At 48.2% G+C, this 26,688-nt stretch overlaps 2 protein-coding genes across 7 annotated transcripts in view; one reads left to right on the forward strand and one right to left on the reverse strand.

The window, feature by feature from the left end:
- Positions 1-6,959, forward strand: part of BMP8B (bone morphogenetic protein 8b) — a 31,958-nt gene extending 24,999 nt beyond the window's left edge. Inside the window, exons 5-7 of the mRNA XM_055255200.2 lie at positions 373-452; positions 953-1,063; positions 3,583-6,959. Coding sequence (XP_055111175.1) covers positions 373-452; positions 953-1,063; positions 3,583-3,732 — 341 coding nt within the window. The 3' untranslated portion in view covers positions 3,733-6,959. The remainder of the gene's footprint in view (positions 1-372; positions 453-952; positions 1,064-3,582) is intronic.
- PPIE (peptidylprolyl isomerase E) lies at positions 248-25,284 on the reverse strand. 6 transcript variants are annotated; one of them, XM_055255212.1, is made up of 11 exons: positions 25,190-25,261; positions 23,859-23,957; positions 22,709-22,752; positions 22,194-22,220; positions 20,831-20,912; positions 20,206-20,306; positions 18,627-18,750; positions 15,059-15,244; positions 11,099-11,241; positions 1,504-1,638; positions 248-475 (listed from the first exon to the last, which is right to left on the reverse strand). In XM_055255212.1, exons 1-10 carry the CDS (start codon positions 25,218-25,220, stop codon positions 1,531-1,533), a joined length of 945 nt encoding a protein of 314 aa, XP_055111187.1. In that variant the 5' UTR covers positions 25,221-25,261; the 3' UTR covers positions 248-475; positions 1,504-1,530. The 6 variants fall into 6 exon arrangements, with proteins under 6 accessions (XP_055111187.1, XP_055111189.1, XP_055111188.1 ...); XM_055255214.2 differs by lacking the exons at positions 248-475; positions 1,504-1,638 and adding an exon at positions 10,445-10,864 and having other exon boundaries at positions 25,198-25,284; XM_055255213.2 differs by lacking the exons at positions 248-475; positions 1,504-1,638 and adding an exon at positions 10,445-10,864 and having other exon boundaries at positions 25,190-25,284.
- Positions 25,285-26,688: the final 1,404 nt, after the last annotated feature.

The following is a 26,688-nucleotide window of genomic DNA, read 5'->3' on the forward strand; positions in this document are numbered from 1 at the left end:
ACTTGAACCTTGGGAATGGGTGTGGCAGGAGAGGGTGGGCTGGAGTCACAGGGGTCTCCAGAGAGGAGGAGGCACAGGATGGCTGAGGGTCCTGCTGGGCTGTTTACTGGAGCATAAAGACGCTCATAGGCTGAAGGACAGGGGAGGACTGGGCACAGTGTCACTCTAGCCACTGGGAGCCATGGCAGGCTCTTGAGCTGGGTCATGGCACAAGCAGAGTTCCAGGGATGGGCTTTATGAGACCAAATGGTTTCCTGTCATTCATTTATTTGACAAATGTGCTCATCGGGGCATCCCCCACCCTGGTACCCTGTAGTAGCCACACAGAGCAGGAACCCCAGAAAAGACCTTGCCCCTCTTCTGTCCCTGCAGATGACATCCATGGCTCCCACGGCCAGCAGGTCTGCCGGCGGCACGAGCTCTACGTCAGCTTCCAGGACCTCGGCTGGCTGGTAATTGCTGACTCTCCTTGTTTCTGAAATGACAATCACCACCTGTAGATCAGAAGTGAATCTGTAGGGAGGACATAGAATCATGGGTGACTTCAATTTTCTTATGTATTTTTTTCTTCTGTGTTTTCTAAGTTTTCTAAAGTGAGAATATGGTGAGAAAGGGTTTTTTTTTAAACCATGAAAATGAAGACTGAATCAACCAACTAAGCTGTCATTATTGCTGCAGGGTAACTGAGACCTCCCTGCATCGGCTGCGACTGCAGCTCTGGGAGGCGTGGGCAGGGGAGGGCCGGCTGGGGAGGGGACGCAAAGTGAAGATGGGGGATGTTGGGCCTGAGCTCCTGCCCAGCCTTGTCTGCTGGGGGTTCCTGGGTGGATTTAAGCCTCCTGGGGGAGACGGCCCTGCAGGGGTGGAGGATGGGTTTGGGCCCTGAGGCTCAGGGCCCTGAGGCTCAGGGACGGGCACATGGATGGGACTCACCTTCTCCCTTGCCCCCCAGGACTGGGTCATCGCCCCCCAAGGCTACTCGGCCTATTACTGTGAGGGGGAGTGCTCCTTCCCGCTGGACTCCTGCATGAACGCCACCAACCACGCCATCCTGCAGTCCCTGGTCAGTACCGTGCCCATCCTGCCCAGCCCCCTGGGGTGGGGGGCCCTGCGGAGAGGGGTCTGGTCCAGCCGGCCGGAGGGGCAGTGAGGCCACCTGCTCCGCGTCTCAGGGGGCTTTGCACAGAGTCAGTAACGTCGCTAACTTCCCACAGCTCTGCAGGAGCTGGTCCTCATACAGCCACACTACTACACGTAGACTCCCACCCAAACACGGACACACGTGAACAGTCGTGTATATGTGCCTGTTCTATGCACCGAACAAACTCCTGTGGGACACTTACGCACCTGCGTGCGGCGCTCAGAGGCACAGCACATGAAATAGATGTGTACACTGTGTGGGGCTGTGCGATCTTAACACACGGGCCCCCGAGTACGCTGGCAAGTCCGACCACCCATGATATGCGTGCACAGTGTGCGGGATGTGCGTGTGCACTCACCCACCTGTGCCGCACCGCAGGCAGGAAGCTTCTAGATGGTGTGGCTCTCAACCTTTTGGCTTTTCCCCCAGTTTCTCTCTTGGCCATCTGTGGTTTCTCTGGATCCCCTGGCTTTTGATGCCTCGGTGTCTGGGGCAACCTTAAATGACGAAAGCAGGCTTCTGATGGGATCACTGGTGCTGCTCACCGCTGAGTGCTCTGTGTGTTTGCGGATTCTGGCACTGAGGCTTCCTTCTAGAACTTTTTACCTAGAATCCCAGTTCCTGGTATTGCACAGCCTTATGTTTTCTTCTTAGGAGGTTCAACGGTGATGCCTTGATCAGGCGTGGTGGCTCACCCTGTAATCGCAGCACACGAGCCCAGAAGTTCAAGACAAGCCTGGGCAACACAGCAAAACCCTGTCTCTAAAATAAACACACACACACACACACACACACACACGTGCACATGCAATGCCTTGGTGTGAGAGGAAAGAAATTACCAAAAGCTGCTCTGAACTTATGATAATGCTTCCTTTCTGGGCAGTCAAGTGGCGTTTGCTGGACACCTGGAGCCGCCTCCTTGGAAAGGCCCAGGGATGATGAGGACGTGTGGGGTGGCCCGGCCCAGCCACCCTTTATGCCGTGTGGTTCTCAAGGCTGCATGTGAGGGAGGCACGCGGGAAGGTGACTGTACCTGCAGCTCCCAGACTCCATCCCCTCTGCCCCTGCCCCTCAGGGGCTCAACTAAAGTGAGCACTCACAGCCTGCTGGGCAGCAAACAGACAGGCGCTGTGCTCTGGGGGAGGCTGTCAGTTTGTTGGTTTGTCCAAAGCAAAACAACCATGGAGCTGATGCCTCCTGTGAGGAAGAGCAGAGCAGCTGCTCCAGCAGTGGAGAGAGACTGGGCCTGGCCTCTCCACAGAAGGAGGGAGCCAGTCAGCAGCTGGAGGAGGAATGTTCAGCAGAAGGAGCAATTCCAAGGCCCTAAGACAGGAGTGAGCTTGGCGGGTTCAGGGCCAGCAGGGAGAAGGGGCTGGGTGCAGTGAGTGGGAGGAGGGCAGAGAGAGGTGACACCAGGGTGGGCAGGGCCGGCTCCCCTAGGGCCTGGGGGTCTGAATGAAGATGTTTTATTCCAAGTAACCCAAGAGGCTGTCGGAGCTCTTTAGCAAAGCAGTGTTCTGGTCCACGTCACCCTGCAGAAGGACCTCTCTCTGGCTGCTGGGGGAGGCTGGGATGGGGGGTGGGGGCGGTGGTGGAAGGTGGGGGAGCAGGGGACGAGTGAAGGCTGCTGTGGTCACCTGACAGGTGATGGCAGCTGGACGGGGCAGGTAGTCCGAGGCAGCACGGAGGTGGAGGTTGAGCCAGGGGCTGCTCCCAGGGAAGGGAGGAGGCAAGAGGAGTCATCCAGGAGGCCTCCCAGGCGGGAGCTATGATGTCAGGGAGGGAGGAATTCTATGTTCCACTAAGGCCTCATTAGACCCCAAGTGCAGAAGTGGGAAGCAGAGCAGGATCCGCAAGTCTGGAGTTCAGAAGAGAGGTCCAAGCTGAGCCCGGGGAGTGGAGAGGTACGGGCACGTGCAGGACCTTGAAGTGCTGAGGGCGGATGCAGTCCTTTGGGAGAAGCAGCCACAGGAGAGGGGCCGAGGCCTGGCCTCCCAGAGACTGGGGAGGGAGGCCAGCGTGTGGGAGGCAGGGCCTCTGGGGGGTCTGAAGGGCCAAAAGAAGAAAGTGGTCCTTCCAGGCTCCCCCTCGGGGACCTCACTAAGGTACAAACCTGACCATGTGGTTCTCCTTCCCATTATCCCCAGGAGGAAGTCTGAGCCCTTGGCCTGGGACTCGAGGCCCCTCATTAGTGCCCTGCCCACCTGCCCCACACCCCCTGCCATGTGTCCCTCCCTGGGCACTGCGTGTTACTACGGCTCCCGCTCCTGGAGCCCTGAGGGCTGCTCTTATTCCTGTTAATAGTTATTATTATTGTGCTGCTCCCATGTGGCCTGGAGATGGCCAGGGCGGGGAGCAGGTGGAGCTGGGTGGGGGGCTGGGTGAGTCCTTGGAGGAGGCCACTGGCCTCATGCCCCTGCCTGTGCCCCCTTCCTGGCCAGGTGCACCTGATGACGCCAGACGCAGTCCCCAAGGCGTGCTGTGCACCCACCAAGCTGAGCGCCACCTCTGTGCTCTACTATGACAGCAGCAACAACGTCATCCTGCGCAAGCACCGCAACATGGTGGTCAAGGCCTGTGGCTGCCACTGAGCCCACCCGCCCAGCCCTATTGCAGCTGCCCTTCTCATCTGGATCGGGCCCCTCAGAAGCAGGAAACCCTCAAACCCAGCCAGACCCCAGGCCGGGGCATTGCCAGGGAGGACCCTCACAACCATGTACATGATCCTTTCTCCTTCATGCCAGGCTCCTATGCTCCCCTTGCCCTGCCAGGCATTTGTGTGACTGTCCTGTTTCCAGCCCAGGTGGTCTCAATCATCAAGCAGTGTTCTACCCAAACCCAAACCCCTCCCCTGGAGGCATGTCCTGGCCGGTTCTTTGGGGTTGGCACGGAAGTCCTGTCTGAGGTCCTATCCATGCCCCTTACTGGCCCAGGTCGTGAGATAGATGTGGAATGACCTGAGAGGCACCTGGAGCCCACTGTTGGCCACCTTGAGCTCTTCACCATCCATCGCAGGGTGTGGTATGTGTAGTCAGGGTCTGGTTGGCTCCCCATTGCCTGCCCTTCCGAGGTGCAAGGTGGGGTATAAAACTGGACACCCCCTAAAGTATTGTATATTCATGGATCTGAAGCACCAATCCACTGGCCACAGGTAGACATGTGGAATCAACTCAAGAAAAAGCTGAGTGAACAGCATGATTTACGGCTAAAGCCAATGGCATTTATCTTCCCTTGTCTTCCTGCTTTGCATTTGCCTCTGCCATCTAGGAAAGACATATAAGTGCATGGACATTTTGCTTTGGAGAAACAGAAAAGTCTTGGGGCTTCCAGTTGGCCCATCTATCTGCCACTATGTTGCCCCATCAGGAGCTCAGCTCTGCGGAGTTTTCCTTTTGCTGAACAAGCATGCAGTTGCATTGGGTGGCCCAGGATGACAACGCACAGCACAGATGCCATCATTTCCCTTTCCCCTCTGCATGGCAGACATCAGTAATCAATCTGGAATGTTTTTCTTCCAAATCTGAATGGAATTTTCAAATGATCAGCACAGCCACTGCCAACAGATATGATGTAAAGTGAAACCTGGTTGCCATCTTCTGCCATGCTGAGGAGCAGTCCATCCCTGCCCGAGCATGTATCGGCAACATGGGCAGCCTGTGGCCAGGTCTGGGGTGAGGCCAGGGGCCATCAAAAACAGGCTGATCACCAAAGTCACTGTCACCCTGGGTGCCCAGCAGCCCTGTCCTGTGTCTTGGGCCTGTGAGTCAAAGAAAAGGTCCTTTTCAGGGAGTGACAAGTAGTAATTAGTCTGAGTTGGGCGGGGAGCCTCTGCTGTTCTCGGAAACTGCTGTTCTCCTTGGAGCAGCCACTGGGAGTTGGAGTGTTTGATTTCTGACTTGCTAAGCCTGTAATTTACCTGCTGGAACAGACAGAATCCAGCTGCCCAAACCGTGTCATTAAAAGCAGATCCTGGGCCCGCCCCATCCACAGGCACAGCCCAGCAGGGTGTTTCCACCTACCCATAGGCCCAAGGATGCGCCTCTCTGGAGTTCACGTGCTGCACCCCCAGGGAGGGGCCTGGGGAGAGCTGGTCCCACAGCAGGGGTGGAGGCTGGGGCCACGCTGGGGGACAGCAGCCCCTCCACCTGGACCAGGGAGGGCCTCCATGTGCAAGCGCAGAGGAAGAGACCCTCTCATGTACACAAAGGGCGGCCGCAGGCTGTCTGGAAGTTGGAGAGTTTCCTATCAGCACAGGGATCTCAGCTCTGGCCTGGATGTGAGGAGACCTGCCTTGTAGGTGGCTTCCTTATCTGGGCCTCCATTTTCTATCTGCACTTTTTGATCTCCAAACAACCTTCAGCCAAAGAATCTGTCTACCAACTCCTCACAGTGAGCCAGAAGCAGCCTCATAACCCTGAATGTGGGGCTCTGGTGGCTGTCATGAAGCAGAGTTGGCACATAACATGGAACCTGGCCAGGCACGGTGGCTCACACGTGTAATCCCAGCACTTTGGGAGGCCAAGGCAGGCAGATCACCTGAAGTCAGGAGTTCAAGACCATCCTGGCCAACACAGTGAAACCCCGTCTGTACTAATAATACAAGATTACCTGGGCCTGGTGGTGCATGCCTGTAATCCCAGCTACTCAGGAGGCTGAGGAAGAATTGCTTGAACCTGGGAGGTGGAGATTGCAGTGAGCAGAGATCACAACATTGCACTCCAGCCTGGGTGACAAGAGCAAAACTGTTGTCTCAACAAAACGAAATTACGGAACCTGTTTGCCATCCTAGTATTTACTTAACAGTTCCTTCTTAACATCAAAGATGGTCTTCTAGGCAATTGTAAATTTTAAATTAGCCAGTTATTTTGACAACTAATTTTTTACTCCACCTGTATCTTCAGTGCCCAGCCAATGATCTGGCATAGTTAGGGGTGCACCAAGAAGGTCTGTAAACTACCTGAAGGTTTGTAGATATGGAATACACCTTACCCATTAATCAAGCTGTGCATAGCAGGAACCAATACGAGCCGTGATCCTCCTGGTTCATACAGAACAATGGAAAAACATAAGGCTTTGTCTACCTAGTTGGCCATCAGACTTTCAGCAACTTTTATCATCCAGATAGTCACCAAATGAAATAAAATAGAAAAATCCCTTGAGCAATGAAACAATTGTGAATGAACACAAAGTCCATGAATTTAATCCTTATCTGTTTGCTGAGCCAAGCGTGTGCATCTGCAGCGGGTGGCCCAGGCTGGCAGCCCGGATACCACCATTTCCCTTTTCTTTGCTTAGGGCATGGCCTGTTTATCTCGTTGCACCAGATGAGGGTTGGAAGGATGACAGTGGTGGTTGTTTTAGATCTACTGACAGCAATGAGAAACCAATGACAGTTGACAGGAAGAGAGGACATATACAACAGGCGAAGGAGGAACGCCCAGCAGTCTTGGTCCTTGCAGTTCAATACTGGCCTTGAGGCCAAGTCAGCAGGGGATTCATAGTCACTAACTTCTAACTGAGGCAGGGAAGTAACATGTTCTGGAAAGGGTCCAAATAAACAGGAATAGAGGCAGTGTAGCAAGAGGCAGATTTTTGGTGCTAAATAGATTTGAGTCCTAGTTCTGCTTCTTCCTTTGTAGAGTATGATATTGGTTCTTTCTTCCCAAAGCTATTATAAAAATTAAATATGTACACAAATCTTTGGGATGTCTGACATATAAATGCTTAACAATAGGTACTTGCTGGTATTATTACAAATGAATTTGCTTATTTTTGAGCCACTTCTATGTCTGTCCATTAAACCAAAATGTGTTCTGCAGGTGATGATGTATTTATTTCAGAGCTGTGCTTTTTCCTAAACAATCTACACATGACATCCCTAGGAGGGCAGGACTTGTATTCTTATAGCCTTTAAAGGCCTAGGAAGTGTCACTTGTGGCAGTGGCTGTGAAACTTTGCTCCTGTGTTCCCAGACACCGGGATCCCATGTCCTGCTGAGAGGTCTGTACCCACCAGGTGTCTTGGGCGGCAATTTGCATGGGGGAACTGCCCATCCAGGTCAACTGCTTGGCCCCCTTTTTGAAAGGAACACTGGATGGGCACTTGACCCCCTTTTCAAAAAAGTCTTTCACTTCTCAAAAAAAAAAAAAAAAAAAATACAGTTTTGGAGGAAAGTGGGATATATAAAAAATAAAATACAATTCAAATCACCACAGTCCCACAATTAACACACTATTAATATTTTTGTGACTTTATTTCTAGGCTTTTTTTCTTAAGATATACAAATACCTATGCTTACATATTACAGATATTTTTACAAAATTGGGATCACACTGTACTATATACGTTTCTTTGTGATGTGCTTTTTCTACTTTAGTTTCCCATCACTGAACTCTACAAGACTCCATTCTCAACAATAAAAAGTTGGTTCTATAATTCCTTCTTCAGAGGTTACTGTGAGGCTGCCATGACTGCAGCAGATGCTGGGAGCACCTGAAGGCGGCTGTCATGCTGTTGGAGAGGACACTCCAACAGCCACAGCACTGATCCTGGGCCTGCCATCCCTGGTTTCAGCCTTTGTAACTGTTTCAGGGCCAGCATGTGGGGACCCAGATGGGGCTCAACTCTTGAATGAGTTAGGGGGGAAATGAATCAGCAAAAGGAAGCCCTGTGCCCAGTCCTGGTGCTGGTCCAGCAATGGGAATGTGGAATGGGGAGGCCAGTTGGGACAGGAGCCACACAGTCCCAGGGAAAGCCGCTTTGCTCTCCAGGCTACAGGAAAGGACGCCCACAGAGCCACTGGGTCCACTTCCCAGAGAGGTCAGAGTTTTCCCAAGGCAGCCAGGCGCAGCTGCTGCATGGTGCGTAGCCGAAGCAGGTGGCCAGGCTGTGGGGCATGCCACTGCCCAGCTCCGGGGCTCCCCTCCCTTCTGGCCTAGAAGAGCAGGGTCTTGTCTCCTGTGTCTCTCCACAAAGGTCCTGGCCAATCATGGGGACCATGACTGTGTCACTCCCCAGGGCTGTGGACCCTGCCACCACAGATTGAGGCTAAAGCCTAGTAAACCTCCCAGGACTCCATTACTACTGAAGAGAGACAGGCTGGGCTTCTAATCTCAGCTCTGGCAAACCACCCTGTGTGACCTTTGGCAGTCACGCCACTAAAGCCTCAGTTTACCTGTGCAGGGTTCCAGTGTGCATTCAATAACATCTGTAGACACCCAGGTGGAACACTGGGAGAGGAGTCCATACCCAATGGCTCCAAACCTGCTGAGCTTCCAGAACTGCCCACTGGCCTCCACCTCCCCAGAGTATCAGGGAGGAACAGAGTGACAAGGTTGTCACAGAAGTCTGTCCTTTTATGGGAGGCTGGCTGTGCTTTTTCTACACACTCTCACTTGGTTCTCGTCCAAGCACTGAAGTCAGTGCTATCATCCCCAGCTTCATAGATGCCTGCCTAACACCTGTGACTGACCTCTGATGGCCATTATTTGCAGTCAGAGAAGGGGCTGTGCTTTGAGGGAGGGTCTCTTTTGGAAGCTCCATAGGGGTGAGGGGTAACCATGTGGTACATCCCAGCTACCTGGAGCCTGAAACTCAGCCAACTGTAGCAGCTGGAGCTCAGAAAGTCCAGTCGGCACATGGGAGCCAGAGGTAGGGCAGAATGCCACCATCCCTCAGCAAGAGCTATCCTAGGGTCATGAGGACCACGCAGCCTCTCCTGCCTCCTAGCTCATCCAGATCTCAATCCAAGATGCAAAAGCTCAGCTCAGTGGATTCTGAATGGTCTGAGTGGCCCAACCCACAGGAGGTGTCCAGCAGCTACAGGGCTCAGTCCCTGCTAAGAGCCTTCAGCAGATAAGATTCTTTACAACTGCCTGGCTGACCAGCATCTGGAGGGGGAGTGGAGAGAAGCCAGCTCCAAGAAGTGGCTGCACACAGGAGAACCAGACTGTGAGCTCAGCAGGGGTTGGGACCATTTGTTCTCTTCAGTGGCTGGCAATCCTGTCTTGTAAAGGCTCAGACAATAAGTATTTTAGGCCTTGGGACTGTGATGGTCTATTTTGTGTGTCAATTTGGCTAGGCCATGGTATCCAGTTTTTAGTCAAACACTAGTCTAGATGTCGCTGTGATGATGGTTTCTTTTTTTAGAGACAGGGTCTCACTCTGTCACCCAGGCTGGAGTACAGTGGCATGACCATGGCTGACTGCAGCCTCAACCTCCCAGGATCAAGCGATCCTCCCACCTCAGCCTTCTGAGTAGCTGGGACTATAGGTGTGCACCACCATACCTGGCTTTTTTTTTCCTCCTAGAGATAGGGGTCTCTACATTGCCCAGGCTGGTCTTGAACTCCTGGGCTCGAGTGATCCTCCTGCCTCAGCCTCCCAATAGTGCTGGAATTATAGGCATGAGCTACCATGCCTGGCCTATTTTTTAGATGGATTAATATTTAAGTCAGTAGAGAGTAAAGCAGATTACCCTCCATAATGTGGATAGGCCTCATCCAATCAGTTGAAATTCTTAAGAGAAAAAAGACTGAGATCACTGGAGGAAGAATTCTGCTTCCAAACTGCCTCAGACTTGAACTGCAACATCAGTTTTTTTCCTGAGTCTCCAGCCTGCTGGTCTGTTGTGCAGATTCCAGACTTGCCAGCTCCCACCACTGCCTGAGCCAGTTCCTTAAAATAAATCTCTCTCTCTCTACATATATACACATCCTATTGGTTCTGCTTCTCTAGAAAACCCTAATACAGGGACCATAGCCTGTATTGTGTCTATATCCCCCTACTCAACTCTGCCACTGCAGTAAGAAACCACCATGGACAATATGTAAACAAATGGATGTGGCTGTGTTCCCATAAAACCTGATTCATAAAAACAGGCAGTGGGCTGGATTAGGCACATGTAGTTTGTTGGCCTCCTGTCTCCTGACAAACAGGCATAGTACTTGGCACAGAGAAGGCACTTTGAGTTATAAAAATTTCATTTTTTAAAATCTGTAGGGTGAAAGTGAACAAATAAACAAATGAACCACTGACAGTACACTTGCTGGCTGTAAGACCGGCAGCTGGGTTTAGGAGCAGAGGCAGCAGAAGACCAGAACTTTCCACTGTCTTTAATTTCCATTGCCCTGACAAGGATGCCTGGTGTGAAGATACATCACCTGACATCTAAGGGGATCAGCCCAAGGGAGGAAATGAAAGCTGTGGAAAAGATGCTCTGCTCTCCTCACTCACCAGCCTGCCTCAGAGGTCCGGCTTAGCCACAGACACAATCTCTGACAACTCCCAAGAACTAGCAGCAGGAGCAGTATAAGAACTAGGGTTTATTTTAGCAAAGAAAACACGTAACAGCCACACTGGTAGTCCCAGGAGAGGCCCAGCAGCAAATGCCGAGAAAAGCCAGTGGCTTTTTGCACAGCCTGCCTATGGTGGAGGGGAGCACCTGCACTGGCTCCTGGGCCCACAGCCACGCTTGGGAATAGTCCAGGCTGTGCCTGCAGAGGAGCTGCTCCAAGCGGACCCTGAGGAAGGGCTCATATCCCAAATGCTGCTTGCTTCAAACAGGCACCCTCGGTGCTGCGTCCTCTGAGGCTGGCAGTTCCTTCCTGGATGTGCAGGGACAAGAGTGGACGGGGAGGCAGAGAGAGTGCCGCCTCACACATACTCCCCACAGTCGGCGATGATCACCTTTTGCTTTGGCTTCCCATCCTTGCTGCCCTGGGCCTTTGTGGCAGAATAGAAGTGAGGGAGTAAGGCCGGAGACTAACAGTGGTTTAGGGATACCAACTCCTGCCTGCCCATTTGCCCACTTCCACCCCGGAACCTGGGCAGCAGCAGCCCCTCCCCCTGGACACAGCCCCTGGCCATCTCTCTCAGGCCACAGAGACTCTCCAGCCCTCCCACAGGGCCGTGCTCCAGTGGCCTGGGTGAGGAGGAGGCCCATTCCTGGCCACATACCTCAATTTGCCGCAAGACATCTAGGCCTTCGGTGACCTCTCCAAACACCACGTGCTTGCCATCCAGCCAGTCTGTCTTGTCACATGTCAGGAAGAACTGAGAGCCATTGGTGTTTGGGCCAGAGTTGGCCATGGAGAGTAGACCTGAGGGAGAGAACAACCATCAACTCCCCCAACCCTGGCTACCAGCCATTAAAGGACATCTGTGCAGGCTGTCGACAGCCCTTCAGCCAGTCAGGCTCAGACTCGGGGATGCACAGATCACATGCAAATGTGGCCGCCTTATCTTTGATTCAGTTAATAGTCAGTGAAACGGTAAGTGAGGTGTTTCAATCACTTTATACTGGTCTGTTCTTTCATTAATTCATTTATTTAACAACTAAGTGTCTGCTTGGCAACCAGGTCCCTGTTAAGCCCTGGGAACACTGACGAGCAGAGCACAGTCCAAGCTCTGGTGGAGCTCACAATCAGTGGAAAAGAGCCATTCAAAATGACAGCTATGACAGTGAGGCCTGGTAACATGGACATTTGTCACATAAGAGAATGTACATGTATACGTGTGTGTCTGTGTATGTGTACATGTAGGTATGTGTGTCCACAATGACTAAGTTTCTGATCAAGCAGCTAAGTGGATGGTGGAGTCATTTGCTGAAACAGGGAAGAGGGGAGGAAGAGTTTAGGGGAGAAGGCCAAGAGCTGTTTTAGGTATGTGAAGTGTGAGATGCTCGCGGGATATCCAGTGAAGACAACAGGCAGGCAGTTGGTTGGATAGGAGTCTGGAGCTCAGGGAGTCATCAGCATGCAGACGCCAATGTGCACAAGCTTAACTCAGAGATACTGCTGAAAGCTCTGGGACCGGGTGTGACTGCCTAGGGCACTGCTTCTCAGTGGGGTTGGTGTCCTGTCCCTAGGAAACCTTTGGAAATCTGAATTTATTTATTTTTTTTTTTGAGATGGGGATCGCTCTGTCACCCAGGCTGGAGGACAGTGGTGCAATCACAGCTCACTGCAGCCTCAATCTCTGGGGCGCAAGCAATCCTCTCAGCTCCCAAGCAGCTGAGACTACAGGCATGCACCACCACACCTGAATAATTTTTTTATTCTTTTTTTGGTAGGTACAGGGTCTCACTATGTTGCCCAGGCTGGTCTCGAACTCCTGAACTCAAGTGATCCTCTGGCTTTGAGCTGCCACTTCAGACTCCCAAAGTGTTGAGATTACAGGCGTGAGCTGCCATGCCTGGCTTGAAAGTGTTTTTGACTGTCTGAAATATTGTGGGGGTGCTACTGGCATTTAGCAGGTGGGGTCTGGAACGCTAGATGTTCTGCAATGTCTGGCACAATGAATTGTCTCATATCCTCTTGGCCCTTAAAAACATCCTGCTAGAAGCTGGGCGCAGTGGCTAATGCCTGTAATCCCAGCACTTTGGGAGGCTGAAGTGGGAAGATCACTTGAAGCTAAGAGTTCCAGACTAGCCTGAGCAATATAATGAAACCACGTCTCTACAAAAAACATAAAAATTAGCCGGGCATTATGGATGGCATGCACCTGTAATCCCAGCTATTTGGGAGGCTGAGGCAGGAAGACTGCTTGTGCTGGAGAGGTTGAGGCTGCAGTGAGCCATCTTGCACCACTGCACTCCAGCCTGAGCAACAGCAAGAGACCCTGTCTCAAAAAAACAAAAACCAAACAACAACAAGACAACAAATATCCTGCCAGATATTGATGTAGGTAAAAAATGTGTTTACAGTTATCTGCACCTAAACCATAATTCCATTATACATATAAGCCCAAAGTTTTGGAAGTGCTGTTGATTGTGCATGGACTCTTCTAGGAATGTAACTGCTATGTAAATAAACAGATTATTCTTTACTTTGGACTCTAATCAACTTTATCTACCATTTCACAAAGCCGTATCCCCAATAGCATCACTGCTAGTGGTATCCAAGTTGCCAGCTGACACTCCCGTCTGCATTTCTAATTGCTGCATTTGAGTACAGGGGCAGACGCCTGAATAATTTACTTTGTGTTCTGACACAGCTGTACTTAAGCATGTACATCTGGAAACATATTCAATTATTATACAAATTCGTTTATTTCCTCTGATGTTCTTCCCTATTATAGTTACAGACGAATACTGATTTTTAAAATAACGATGTAGGTCAGTGGGCTATATCACCTACACATGTCAGTTCAGTATAGTAAAGAGGGGCCCTACAAACCACCAGTTAGAAAAAGGGAGCACAGGGTAACAGGCTTCTGGAGAACAAAAGAATGGGCTCTGAGCCACTTCAGTGTTTAAGGGTCAGGAAAAGGAGACAGCAAAGACAGAAAAAGCAGCCATCTAGGTAAACGGAGACAAGAAGCGGCAGGAGTCCTGCCAGCCAAGTGAAGAAGGAGTCAAGGAGAACAGAGTTAGTACAGGCTGAGCATCCCAAATGTGAATATCCAAAATCCAAAATGCTCCAAAATCTGAAACTTCATGAGCACTGACATGATACTCAAAGGAACTGCTCACTGGAGCATTTCAGATTTGGGATATTCAGATTTGGGATGCTCAACTGGTAAGTATAATGCAAATATTCCAAAATACAAAATACTTCTGGTCCCAAGCATTTCAGGAAAGGGACACTCAACCTGCAGTATGAAATGCTCCTGGGAGGTGGGATAACATCTGGGAGGTGGGATAAGATGGTCGCCAAGAACTGGCTACTGGTATTCTTGGCAAGAGTGGTTTCAATGGCGAGATGGGACTAGATGTCTGCCTAGAAGGGATTAGAGAAAACGCAAAGGCAGCAAGTCTGTACCATGTTTTCAAGAAGTTATGCTTTTACTTCTTGAAAAAAGACGGGGGACCAGGGGCATGGGTGATAGCTGGAGAGGGAACAAGAGTACAAGGATGAAGATTTTTTTTTTTTTTTTGAGACGGAGTTTCACTCTTGTTGCCTAGGCTGGAGTGCAATGGCGCGATCTCGGCTCATCACAATCTCCGCCTCCCAGGTTCAAGTGATTCTCCTGCCTCAGCCTTCCGAGTAGCTGGGATTACAGACACACACCACCACGCCCGGCTAATTTTGTATTTTTAGTAGAGACGGGGTTTCTCCATGTTAGTCAGGCTGGTCTCCAACTCCTGACCTCAGGTGATCCGCCTGCCTCTGCCTCCCAAAATGCTGGGATTACAGGAGTAAGCCACCACACCCAGCAACTGGATGAAGATTTTTTTTAAAGGTTGATAACAGCATGCTTTCATGCTAATAGACTGATCTAACAGAGCAGGGGAAACGGATTACAAGAAGAGGACAACTTTAGAAGCCATGTTCCTAAGTAGAGGAGAGGGACAGGATCCAGTCCACAGGTGGAGGGGCTGGCCTAGGAGACAGCTCATCCCCTGTAATTGGAAGAAAGGGCATGCACGAGTGGAGAGATGCAGGAGGTGAAGCATTAGATGAGGTGGGAAGGTGATGATATGAGGGCTTCAGAAGTGAAGACAGGCATGGACACATCATCTCTGGTTGGGACTGAGCATCAAGTAGGGAAATCTGGTCAGGCTGGCAAGGGCCCCCTTAAGAACTATAGTTATAAATTTCAAGTGGGATCGTTCAGTACAATTCTGTGTTTTTTCTCTAGTTGCTGGGGGACTAACCACTGAGATTTTACTGAGTAAATCTGATGGTGAGGGCAGGGAGAGCAGTGGGGTTGAGGGCATAAGAGCTTGCAACAGCAGACCACAGAATCCAAGCTGGGCCAATACGAAGTGTGGACACAGTTGGGGGATGGACAGTACCTGCATGTAAACAAGCCAACTCCACCCTAGCAAGGCTGCATGGTTCTCCTGTGTCTGGTGGCTGGGTCTCCTCCAGACTCTTAGTCCGTCAGCCAGAACCACAACCTGTCCTTCCATCCTGCCTGGCCATTCCACCCTTGCCCAGCCTCCCTCGTCACCACATGACAACTGGCTCCTACCTGGTCCCGTGTGCTTGAGGATAAAGTTTTCATCGTCGAACTTCTTCCCATAAATGGACTTGCCTCCAGTGCCGTTGTGGTTTGTGAAATCACCGCCCTGGCACATGAACTGGGGGATGATGCGGTGGAAGCTGCTTCCCTTAAAGCCAAAGCCCTTTTCATGGGTGCACAGGCAGCGGAAATTCTCTGGAATTGAGAAAGGAAAAAGCTCTGGGGGTTAAAAAACAGAACAAAATAAAACAAAACCTCGAAAAAACTTTTGTTTAATGTTCGTATTTTTGTTTTAAAATAAGAGATAATCATTCTAAACCTTTGTGATACTAACCTTGTAAGGACTGTAGGGGCTTCTTTTTCTTTGAGATGGAGTTTCACTCTTGTCGCCCAGGCTGGAGGGCAATGGCACAATCTCAGTTCACTGCAACCTCCACCTCCTGGGTTCAAGTCATTCCCCTGCCTCAGCCTCCCTAGTAGCTGGGACTACAGGCATGTGCCATACACCTGGCTAATTTTGTATTTTTAGTAGAGATGGGGTTTTACTCTGTTGGCCAAGCTGGTCTAGAACTCCTACCTCAGATGATCCGCCCACCTTGGCTTCCCAAAGTGCTGGGATTACAGGTGTGAGCCACCACACCCGGCCAGGACTATAGGAGATTCTGATGAAAGGGGATTGAATATACATGTTCTAGCTCTGTTCCCTTCCAAAACCATACTAAACTGGTAGGAAACTGATTTTTTAAAAGAAAAACCAAAGGATCTTAGAAGAAAACATAAGGGCAAATCTTCATGACTCTGGATTTGGTGATGGTTTCTTAAATGTCACACCAAAAGCAAAGGTAAAAGAAAAAATAATTAGATTTTATCAAAATTTAAGATGTGCATCAAAGAACCGTACCAATAGAGGGCAAAGCAACCCACAGAATGAGAGAATGCTTATTTGCAAATCATATTTAACATGGGTTTAATATTCAGAATATATAATGAACTGCTATAATTCAACAACAAAATGGCCAGGCATGGTGTAATCCCAGTGCTTTGGGAGGTCAAGGCAGGAGGATCACTGGAGGTCAAGGGTTCAAAGCTACAGTAAGCCATGATCTCACCACTACACTCCAGCCTGGGAGACAGAGCAAGACCCTGTCTCTTAAAAACACAAAACAAACAATCCAGTTAATAAATAAGCCAAAGATTTGAAGAGATATTTCTCCAGAGAAGATATACAAATGGTCAACAAGCACATGAAAAGATGTTCAACATCATTAGTCAGTAGGGAATAAAATTAAAAACCACAGTGAGATGCCATTTCACACCTGTTAAGAGAAGATGTGGGCCAGGCATGGTGGCTCATGCCTGTAATCCCAGCACTACGGGAAGCCAAGGCGGTCGAATCACAAGGTCAGGAGTTTGAGACCAGCCTGGCCAACATGGTGAAACCTCGTCTCTACTAAAAATACAAAAAATGGCTGGGCGTGGTGGCAGACGCCTGTAATCCCAGCTACTTGGGAGGCTGAGGCACGAGAATCACTTGAACCCCGGAGACGGAGGTTGCGGTGAGCCAATGTCACGCCACTGTACTCCAGCCTGCGCAACAGTGTGAGACTCTGTCTCAAAAAAAAAAAAGAGAAGATGTGGAAAAACTGAAACTCATACCTTGCTGGTAGAAATGTAAAATGGTCCAGCCACTGTGGAAAATAGTTTGGCATTTCCTCAAAAAGTTAAATACAGAGTTACCATGTGACTACGCATTTCCACTCCTAGGCATATATATCCAAAAGAATTGAAAACAGGGATTTAAACATATATGTGGATATTCACACAGGCATTATTTACAATAGTCAAAAGGTGAAAACAATGTGCAAGTGCCCATCAACAAATGAATAAGATATTTATCCAAATACAACAGAGTATTATTATTCAGCCACAAAAAGGAATGAGGCATTGATACATGGTACAAGGATGAACCTTGAAGGCATTATGCTATACAACATCAGCAAGGCGCGGAAAAGGACAACTACTGTATGATTCCACTTATGTGAAAAATCTAGGATAGGCCAATTCATAGACACAAAGATTGGAGGTTATCAGAAGCTAAGGGGAGGAGAAAATGGGGAGTTATTATTTAATAGGTACCTTTAATAAGTGGTTTTGTTTAGGATGATTCAAAAATTTTGAGCACAGTAATTACTGCTAACAAACTGTACACTTTAAAATGGCTAAAATAGCCAAAAAATAAACTTAAAAAGCGGGGAGGAAGAGACAACAGCAACAAAATTTCTGAAGTTAGAAAACAAATAGATGAGTCCTAAATGATACAGCAGACCCGAGAAAGCTGAATCTTAAGCTGGTAATAGCCAAGAAGCAACTCAATTTGCACTCCAAAAGCTCAGAGGAAAGGGTGCAGGTAATCCTGGAGACAGTAAGTTTGGCTGAAAGCCTGTTTAAGAAAGTGGTTAATCTTTGGGATCCTCTCCCTGACTCTGCAGCTGGGGGCTACCCCTCTCCAACCTGGTAGCCAGCTGGGGGTCTAGTCTTTGGTAGGTTAAAGCAGAGGGTCTCTGGACTAGGACATCCTACACATAGTGAGGGCTGAGGTACTATAATGACAAATGGAGACTATGTGAAAGTTTATATACTGAATATTGAGGCATTCAGCCTTGCCCTCATCTCCCCTTAACAAGATGCAGACACCTGGATGCAAAGCCCCCAGCAGGAGAGTCTGGGAGAAAATCAGGAATGATTACATAGAAAACTATGCAAAAACAAGGCAATTATCAATTCCAGGCAAAACAAAATGCTGTGCATGAAAGGAAGTTATCACATGATGCTTACATTGTTAAAATAACTTAGGACCTAACCAAAATTATGGTACCTATCCAGGGAAGATGAGGGGGCAGGGAAGGGGATTTTAAAAAACTAATTCTTTGTCCTCTGAAGTAGAAAATCAGAAGATAATGTTTAAAATGGAAAACAAGAAGTAGAAGTATAAAACTGTTATCAACATGGAAATAAAAATCAAAACACCTAAGAGTTGAAATCCGCTCCTCTGAGCAGCAGCAAATGGTGTTGGCAGCAGGGCATAGGGACAGCACCAGGGGACGACTGTTTTTTCAAAACAAGCTTTGTGAAACTGAATTGACTCTTTGTATGTCTAGATAATAAAATTTAAATTAAAAAGAGAAGTCAATATTTAATAAATTATAAAGAATACTCAATAAAAGCACTAGTTACTTCTAGAATTCAGGACTGGATATAGAGAGGGGAAAATGAATTTTCAATTTATTGTCTTAAATATTATTCGAATATATGTATATGGTATTCTTTAAAAAAAATGAATACATTATTTACTTGTGTTTTTAAAAAATGATTAAAAAACAGTAAGCCAGCACTTACAAAGCTTCAAAAACACCTGCTCTGACTTATCTGTTACTAGATCCCAGGATCTGAGATGCCTCAAATCAACTTAGGTCAGAAGCAATATCAAGGACACAGGAAGTGAAGCGGCAAGAACCTGGGAAAGGCTCACTGCTCAGCCACCAGCACCCCGCCGTTCTGACCACAGCGTCCTGCTCACCTGCTGTCATGGGCACGACATCGGAACGCAGGAGCATCTGGATGCGGCCGGCCGGCTTGTTCCCAATCTTGATGTCCATGTACACCTGAGGATTTGACCGGGCCTTTTTAGCAGCAGGCTCTCCCTAGGTGCAGAAGAAATCACTAGTTAGAGAGAGCTCCCTGACGCCCTAAGTAGGGGTGCGAGTATTCTACACACCCACCCAGAACACAACTCCAGTGAGTAGGCTGGAGCAAGTGCTGACGGGGAAGGCCTTGGGCCCTGACAGGGCTGCAGGAGGCAGGAGCCACGGCCGTAGCACCCAGCTGGACGTCCAGCAACAGGAGGTCTCAGCACTGGCTAACCTGAGCCCCATACACGGGCGTGTTATCTCATCATGCTTGCCCTCAGATGCATCTGCTTCCTCCTCTTGCTTCACAGTCACAGAACAGCACTTTTCTGGTCCATGATCCACAACTCTCAGTATCTTCAAATGCCAGTTCCAGCCCACCCACTGTCCTCTAGTTAGGCAGACCCATCCATGTACCACCACCTCCTCCCTCTGTGCTTGGCCCTGCATATACAATGGCTGGCTACATGGAAGCAAGGGGGCAGCCTCTTGCTCAGGCCTAAGTGCTCAGAAGACAGTGGAAGATGTTGGGTCTTGCTTTGTGCTCCAAGTAGATAAGACTAAGCAGAGGATACAGGATGATCCAGGAGGACTCCACTGACTGTGATGGCCACTTTATGAGTTCTGATTTGCATTCGAATTTCTGGCGTGGCTCAATGTGTGGATGAATGGTGGCAAATTAGCCAAGAGTGAGAACACAGGAAGACAGGATTAGAGAAGCAGGGGAATCCATTTTAGGCAAACTTAAGCTGCCTATGAGACTCGCAGGCAGAAATATCTGAAGCTCAGGACTAGAAAGAGACCATGAAGGTCAACAGCATAAGAGAGGCTGCATAAAATTAGAGATAGACTGCTACTGTTTCAGCTGAGAGAAGAGAGAGAAACCATGAGCCAAGAAAGAAATACATAAGAATGTCAACATTCACAAAGTACCCAGAGGAGGGGATGCCCAGGAAGCAACTGTCAGAGACTATGCTGAGAATCAGGGGGAAGTGCCCCGGCAGGTTCTCATAGGACTGGAGAACCCTGAACCCACGTACAGGTTGAAGGAAGGGACCACTACCCTATTCTGTCTCCCCTCCATTAGCACAGGAATAGGAAGACCATGACCCTCGTGGCAAACTCTTCAGTGAAGGAGAGGGACTGATCAGGAGGGGTGAAGAGGGGTACCTCAGCTTCCTCCCTGTCAGCTGACAATCACAAATCCATACCTGAGCAGAGCTGAGACACTCATCACATAGAACACAACATGGATGAGGGACCCAAAGCTTTGCCCTTGAATTCACTTGATATTGACTTTACCAAAGTACTAAGAACTCAACATTGACTTTACCAAAGTACTAAGAATTCATCATTCATTCCCTCCGCTTTGATATACATATTGGCAAATTTCCATTAAAACTTAAAAAAAAAAAAGTCTCCTGTGGACAGTGCCGGCCTGTCCTCTGGAAGCAGGAGCTTCATTCTCACCTCCTGGGTCTCTGCTTTGGGAGGCTCTGACCCTTCTTCCTCTTGATTCTCTTCAAGCGTCTTCCCAGAAAACTTCTTCAACCAGTCATCATCTGACCAAACTGAAAGGAAAGAATCAAACAAATGTTCATTCAAGCGATCAGATTGAACTGAAAAGTAGCTGCTTTGGTCAGCAAAGTGGAAGATGCTATGTGGCCTGTATGCCAGACAGTTCCCCACTGAGAACTCCCGGGGGTAAGGAAAGTTCCCATACAGAATGTCGGCCCTGGTCCAGCTCTCAGTAGGGCTAAGGAAAATAGCTCCACCGAAAGCAAAGGTGTAGCCTTTGCTGGTTTCAGCCCTTGATGGAGACCCCAGGAATGGAATATCAAGAAAACTGGGAAAGATGAGCTCAAGCAGGAATTCCTCTCGTAACAGAAACAATCACTCTGGCTTTGCTGGGAAGCTCAAACTCACTTGTTTCTCTGCAAAGGTGGTGCATGCCCTTCCCAATGTGAACCATCATCTACTCCTGTCTACCAAGAAGCAGCATTTAGCATCTACTTCCAAGTAAATAGAGACAAAAAATGCAACTAAGGCCAAACTGCAGAACATCACAGGGAATCTGGAAGTTGCTCCTACTCACCTGGCCTGGAAGAGCCTTCCTTAATTCTCATTGGTTTGGCCAAATTGACACGAATTGTACGTCCAAAAAGCTCAGATTCATTCTGAAAAGATTGAAAATCCAGCTGCTTAAACTCTCTTAGGTTAAAAGAGGGCCAGCCAGCTTTCCATTTACTTCTGAGATACACTCATGATTTGTCCTCCCTTAATCCCTGGGCCCCTACCAGTAAGCTATGCAGCCACCCCAAAGCCACCTGTGGGTTTCAGGGAACTCTAGAACCATCATACACACCCCTTTCTTTCACAGCAGCACACAAAGACCTGTATTACCAAAAGTAACTCTGGGTTCAGAACACTCCAAAATTACAAAAATAAATGCAGTTTCCCAGTATCTGAGTTCACCTTCAAAAGTCAAGATAAACTTTGAAATGAAAGAAAAATGATCTCTGACAGCTGAGGAATATGTCTGGTGCATGGATAACAGAACAACGAATAAAAGAACATCTCATTATCCAAAGATAATCGGTACCAGGAAAGGTCATTTAAGGTGACTCCACTTGAAGTGGTGATGAAGATTTCATGGTAAAGTGAAAAATCTTAAAAGGTTGACTGGGAAATTACTGTGATGAAACTAAAAATAATAAAAACAAGTTTCTTACAATTAATATTCAGGATTAACTATGCACTAATTGGTAGAAAGAAATGTAACTTGGTAGAAAAAAATGTAACAGGCAGCCCAGGAAGCCCTGTTGGCTTGAGCCTATAATTCCAGCTACTTGGGAAGCTGAGAAGTCTTGAACTCAGAAGTTCAAGACAGTTAAAAAGAAAGAAAGAAAAGTAACAGGCACTGAAGTATTATTTTTCCAACAAAATTCTATCAACAGTATGGTATCTTTGCACTTATTATCAGACATGAAAACTAAAAGGATCTCAAGGAGGGCACAAATACTAAAGAGCATCATCATTTGTCCCAAGGACCTTTCCAGAATATCCAAGTCATTTGTATCAGTGATTTGCACCTGCCATAATTAAATTTCTCTTCTCAATTGTAAATTGGTCTAATACTTCATGAAATCCTGCTGTTTTGCAAAATATGCAGTTACACTGTGCAATCAATTTGCACTGTGTCTGCAAATTATCCTAAACATGGGACAGCCAGTGAGAGACTGGTCAACAAGGATGATGAGGACTTACAATTATTGTTAAATGGGGAAGGAGTCTGAGTAAGAACTAATTTTATAAGTGATTAATTCACAGTGAATATTTTTACGTGAGAATTTTTACCTCCCCATGCAACCTTGTAACTTTGGAAGTCCAGAACACTGATATATGACTCTGTACCACCAAAAAGCAACTTTAGTTAGATTTAAGATTCCCAGCCATACCATGTTGTCGATAGCTGCTGCAGCATCCTGCCAAGAAAAGACAAAGATACAAGTTTAGGCTTGCAGCCAAATGCTTCTTATGGTGTCTAAACACATGCTCAGTAGCAAAAATCCAGAAAAATGCCACCTCTACATTTCTTGCCTAGGTTGTGTGTGTTTCTAACAAAGAGCACTTCCTGGCTGATTTGAGAGCTGGTGGTGCAACAATTTGCCATCTAGTTGAAGGCACAAGAAATCATCACTACTGCCAGGCAAGAATGCTCAATGAACAGGGGTGCAGGAGGTAGCTCCTCTGCAGGGCAAGAATGGGAGGGCCTGGCAGAAGGTCTGACATGTTATTCACAGTCCAGTCTGATTATGTGAGAGACGCTTTCCTTAGAACAGCGCTTATTTCTGATCTCTCTGGCAGCATCAGCCTAAGGCCCAACAACCTAACCAAACGGTGAAAAGCTTCCTTTGTAATCAGTAACGACATCACAAACCAAGGACTAGACACTAGTAACACAGACTCTCACCTCTGCCAGCTCAAATTCAACAAAAGCAAATCCTCGGTGCTTTTCTACAAAATGGAAAAACAAAAACAAATAATTACTATGTGGGGTAGTGGGAAGAAACAGGATGGTCACAAAGTGAAGTCAGTTACATGTCGTATCCAAACACCAGAAGTTCTATCCAATCACTATTTAGGAAGAAGGAATCTCATTCTTTGATTCTTCTTATACAATATTTTAAGCAATGATAAACTTTGTTTTTTTAATGGACATAGCTGAATAATAAACTGTATTTTTAATTAATAAGTATTCAATTATTCTACGAAAGCCAAACTTCAAACCTTAACCATTGCATGCAAGGCAATTAGAAAAATAAAGTTATCTCACCTGTCAATTATCTATCTAAATATATATTTTGCGCATCAACTGTGCATAAAGCATGAATCCTAAAACCTGATAAAGATGCTCAGTCTTTATCTTCAGGAAAATGCTGAACTAACTAGAAAGACCAAGCACAATAATGTTAATCATAGAACTCAGAGACTAGAAGGGCCCTTAGAAAGCCAATACAACCTTATCATTTTGCAGATAAAGATTCCCCAGGCCCAGAGAGTTTAAAGACCTTGCTAACAATCATATGCAAGGTTGATGATAAAACTAGGCCTAAAACTATAATCTTAAAAATGACAACAAAGGTAAAACAGAAAACTGAACTGTGATTGTGATACCAATCGATGGGAAACCCACCCAGGGGTGCAGAGGCCAAGAACCCCCGCCCTCGCCGCCCCCATTATGGGGCTAGGCTTTCCTGCTGCCTCATTTAATAGCACAGCTGCCCAGAAGGAGCAGATGGGATGGGGTTCCCATTAGGTAGATTAAAACAACATTCAAATCTCGATGTAGTTCAAACCTATCTCCCTACTGGTCTATTGAAAAATCTGTCTTATCTCAACCCAACAGCTGAAGACTCTGAAAAGCATTCAGAGTTCACAACCACATGGCCTCAGAACATTCCTTCTCCATCGAGATCACTGTCACCAGTCACCTTCCTGAACTTTCCTGTAGCGTATACTAACCATATTTAGAATGCATATTTAGAATTGTGATGTGACTTTAATTTTTTTAAGGTATTTTCCTAGTAAGAGGATTCTGAATGTGAGAGACACTAACTCACCTGTTTCATAATCCAGAGGAATCTGAATATCTGTGATGTCTCCAAAAGGAATGAACGCAGCATGAAGAACTTTGTCGTCCACCTCCTCTGCCAGTCCACCTGCAAATAAGCCAAGGGCCTTCTGAGCCACTGATCTCCATACTCTTGCAGAAGTCGTTGCAGCCCAGTTGGCATGCTAGCCAGGGGACAGGATCCTTCCATTCAGTTCTTTGGGAACACAAACATCCCCCTCTCATCTCTGCCCACCCATACTTTGAAAAATATTCCTCTCTTCGCCCTTCTTTCAGACTCTCATCTAGTCCTGGGATTACTGCAATAGCTTCACAACTGACCTCCCTGCCTCCATTCCATCAACTCCACAAAGCCAACTAGAACGATCTTAGGAAAATGCAGATTTGAACCCGTAACTTTTCTGCTTACACTCCTTCAAAGGCTTCCCACTGTCCTCAGGATAAAGTGCAAACTCCTTGGAAGTACCCGCCTCTCTAGCTTTTTTGCTTTGCTTCCTAATTTCATGGATCTCCCGAATAATGACCCACTTGCTCCCAAGTGTCAGGCTATTTCACACCTTTGAGACTCCCTTGCAGTGAACAGCCTTGCCTCTGCTTCGGTTACGTAGCTAACTCCTGCTCATCAGCTCTGGCATCGCCGCATCCAGAATTTGCCCTCACTTCTCCAGATGGATGGGTCATTTGTCCCGTAGCCAGGCCCATATCATCATGATCCATCCTCACTACAGCGCTCATCAAAAGTGTGCTACTAATTCCACTTTTTTTCTGGCTAGTCTGGGAACTCCTCCCTTTATGGCAGGGGCTGGGGCTGAGCCGTCGCTGCACTGAATGTTTGTAAACAAATGAACGAGAGGATCTGGAGGGCCATAAGATTCCTTTACCGCTCCTCGGGGCTCGTTGGAGCTCAGCGGGCTAGGAAGGAAGTCAGAATAATCATTCCGTCTCGGGTTCACGCACCTGAGGTGTGTGGCAAGGCTGTTCACCGCAAGGGAGTCGCAAAAGCAGAGGCCCAAAGGTGTGAAATAACCTGACCCTTGGGGGCAAGTGGGTCATTTTTCGGGAGACCCAGCGAATTAGGAAGCAAAGCAAAGAAGCTGGAGAGGTGGCTACTGCTAAGGAGTCTGCACTTTTTCCTGAGGACAGTGGGAAACCTTTGAAGGAGTTTAAGCAGAGCCAGAGCTACCGCCAGCACTACCGCCAGAGACCTGGCCTTGACAGCAGCACGCCGTCCTCTTGGTTCAGAGATACGTCCCACCCCACGCCCCGACCCTCTGGGGGTCGCGTTCACTCAGACTCCGCCTAGCAACCCCGCCTGCTCACCCACGTACAAGACGCGCTTGGTGGTGGCCATCTTGCTCGCGTGCTTTTCCGCCGGAAGCCAGCACTCGGCCCGCCCTCCTCCCCACTGTCCCGCCCACTCTGGCCCCGCCCCGCCCACCCTCTCGTTGGTCCAACCCGCATCCCGCTACCCGGATGCACCGGGCGGCTTGTGCGGTGCGCAGTGGTAAACCAAGGGACCTGGTCGTCGTGCTTTCCAGTGCTCCACGGTGTTGGGGGAGGGAAACCTTGGTCGAATCAACCCGATTATTATGGGCAAACGATAAACTATGGTGCTTGGCCATCCTGCGCGTCTGTTTTTGGCCAACCTGGGAACTAAGAATGAGTTTTACCTTTTGAAATAGTTGGAAAAACTTAAAACAAAAATATTTTCTTGGCCGGGCATGGTGGCTCACGCCTGTAGCCCCAGCACTTTGGGAGGCTGAGGCGGGCGGATCACCTGAGGTCAGGAGTTCGCGAGCAGCGTGGCCAACATGGTGAAACCCTGTCTCTACTAAAAATGCAAAAATTAGCCGGGCGTAGTAGCGGGCGGCTGTAATCTCAGCTACTCAGGAGGCTGAGGCTGGAGAATCGCTTGAACCCAGATGGCGGAGGTTGCAGTGAGCAGAGATCGCGCCGTTGCACTCCAGCCAGGGTGACGATAGTGAAACACCATCTCAAAAAATATATATATATATTTTCTTAGCACATGAAAATTATGTGAAATTAAAATTTCAGTGTCCATAAAGCTTTATGGGGACACAGCCACGCTCATTCCTTTAAGTATGACTGTGGCTGCTTTCCTACTACAAGGGCAGAAGAGGTATAGCCTGCAAAGCCTACAATAATATTTACCATCTGGCTCTTCAGGAAGAACGTTTGTCGACTCGTGTTAGGTTTTGAAAAGAAGGCATGGGTTAAAGAAACACACACACACACACACACACACACACGGTGACTCGACAGCAAACGCAGGATTTATGTCCAGCATAATAACCTACAGAAGTGGGGAACCAGCCTAATGCCAGTGCCCACCACTGCTTACAGACTGGGCAATTTATAGGTATGGGCAGTAGGGGTCTGGGCAGTATGGCTTGCTGCCTAGCAGGATATTGATAAAAAGATGTTCTCATGATGAGGCGGTTTGGCCCTTGTTCCAGGGGGATGTCATCATGGTGTCCCTTGGACCTTTGCCCAGCAAGATAGGAGAGGTATGTTTCTGTAGTTGGGCCTTTGTCTGCCTTGTGGTCAGGCGGTTAAGCAGGATGTTTCTCACAGCCCAAACCCCTGTGAAATGTTTCACTTTGACCAAGGTCTGCAGAATAGCAGGGAGCTTACAAAATGGTGCAGTTTAGACTAACATCTTGGACTAAACCCACTAATACATAAATTACAGGTTGACATAGTGGTAGGAAATAATGGGACCATCTATTTTATATGGAGCAGAGGGTTAAGACCTTCCCAAGGTGACATTTAAGCTGAATTCTGAAGGAAAAGGAGCC

Source organism: Symphalangus syndactylus, chromosome 12, assembly GCF_028878055.3.
Source record: "Symphalangus syndactylus isolate Jambi chromosome 12, NHGRI_mSymSyn1-v2.1_pri, whole genome shotgun sequence".
NCBI lineage: Eukaryota > Metazoa > Chordata > Mammalia > Primates > Hylobatidae > Symphalangus > Symphalangus syndactylus.

Coding starts and splice junctions, on each gene's coding strand:
- PPIE (XM_055255212.1), bottom strand. CDS start 25,220: ATGGCCACCACCAAGCGCGTCTTGTACGTGG. Junction 23,958..25,189: donor CAAGCGCGTCTTGTACGTGG/GTGAGCAGGCGG, acceptor GCTTATTTGCAG/GTGGACTGGCAGAGGAGGTG. Junction 15,245..18,626: donor TGTCGTGCCCATGACAGCAG/GTGAGCAGGACG, acceptor TCTCAATTCCAG/AGAATTTCCGCTGCCTGTGC.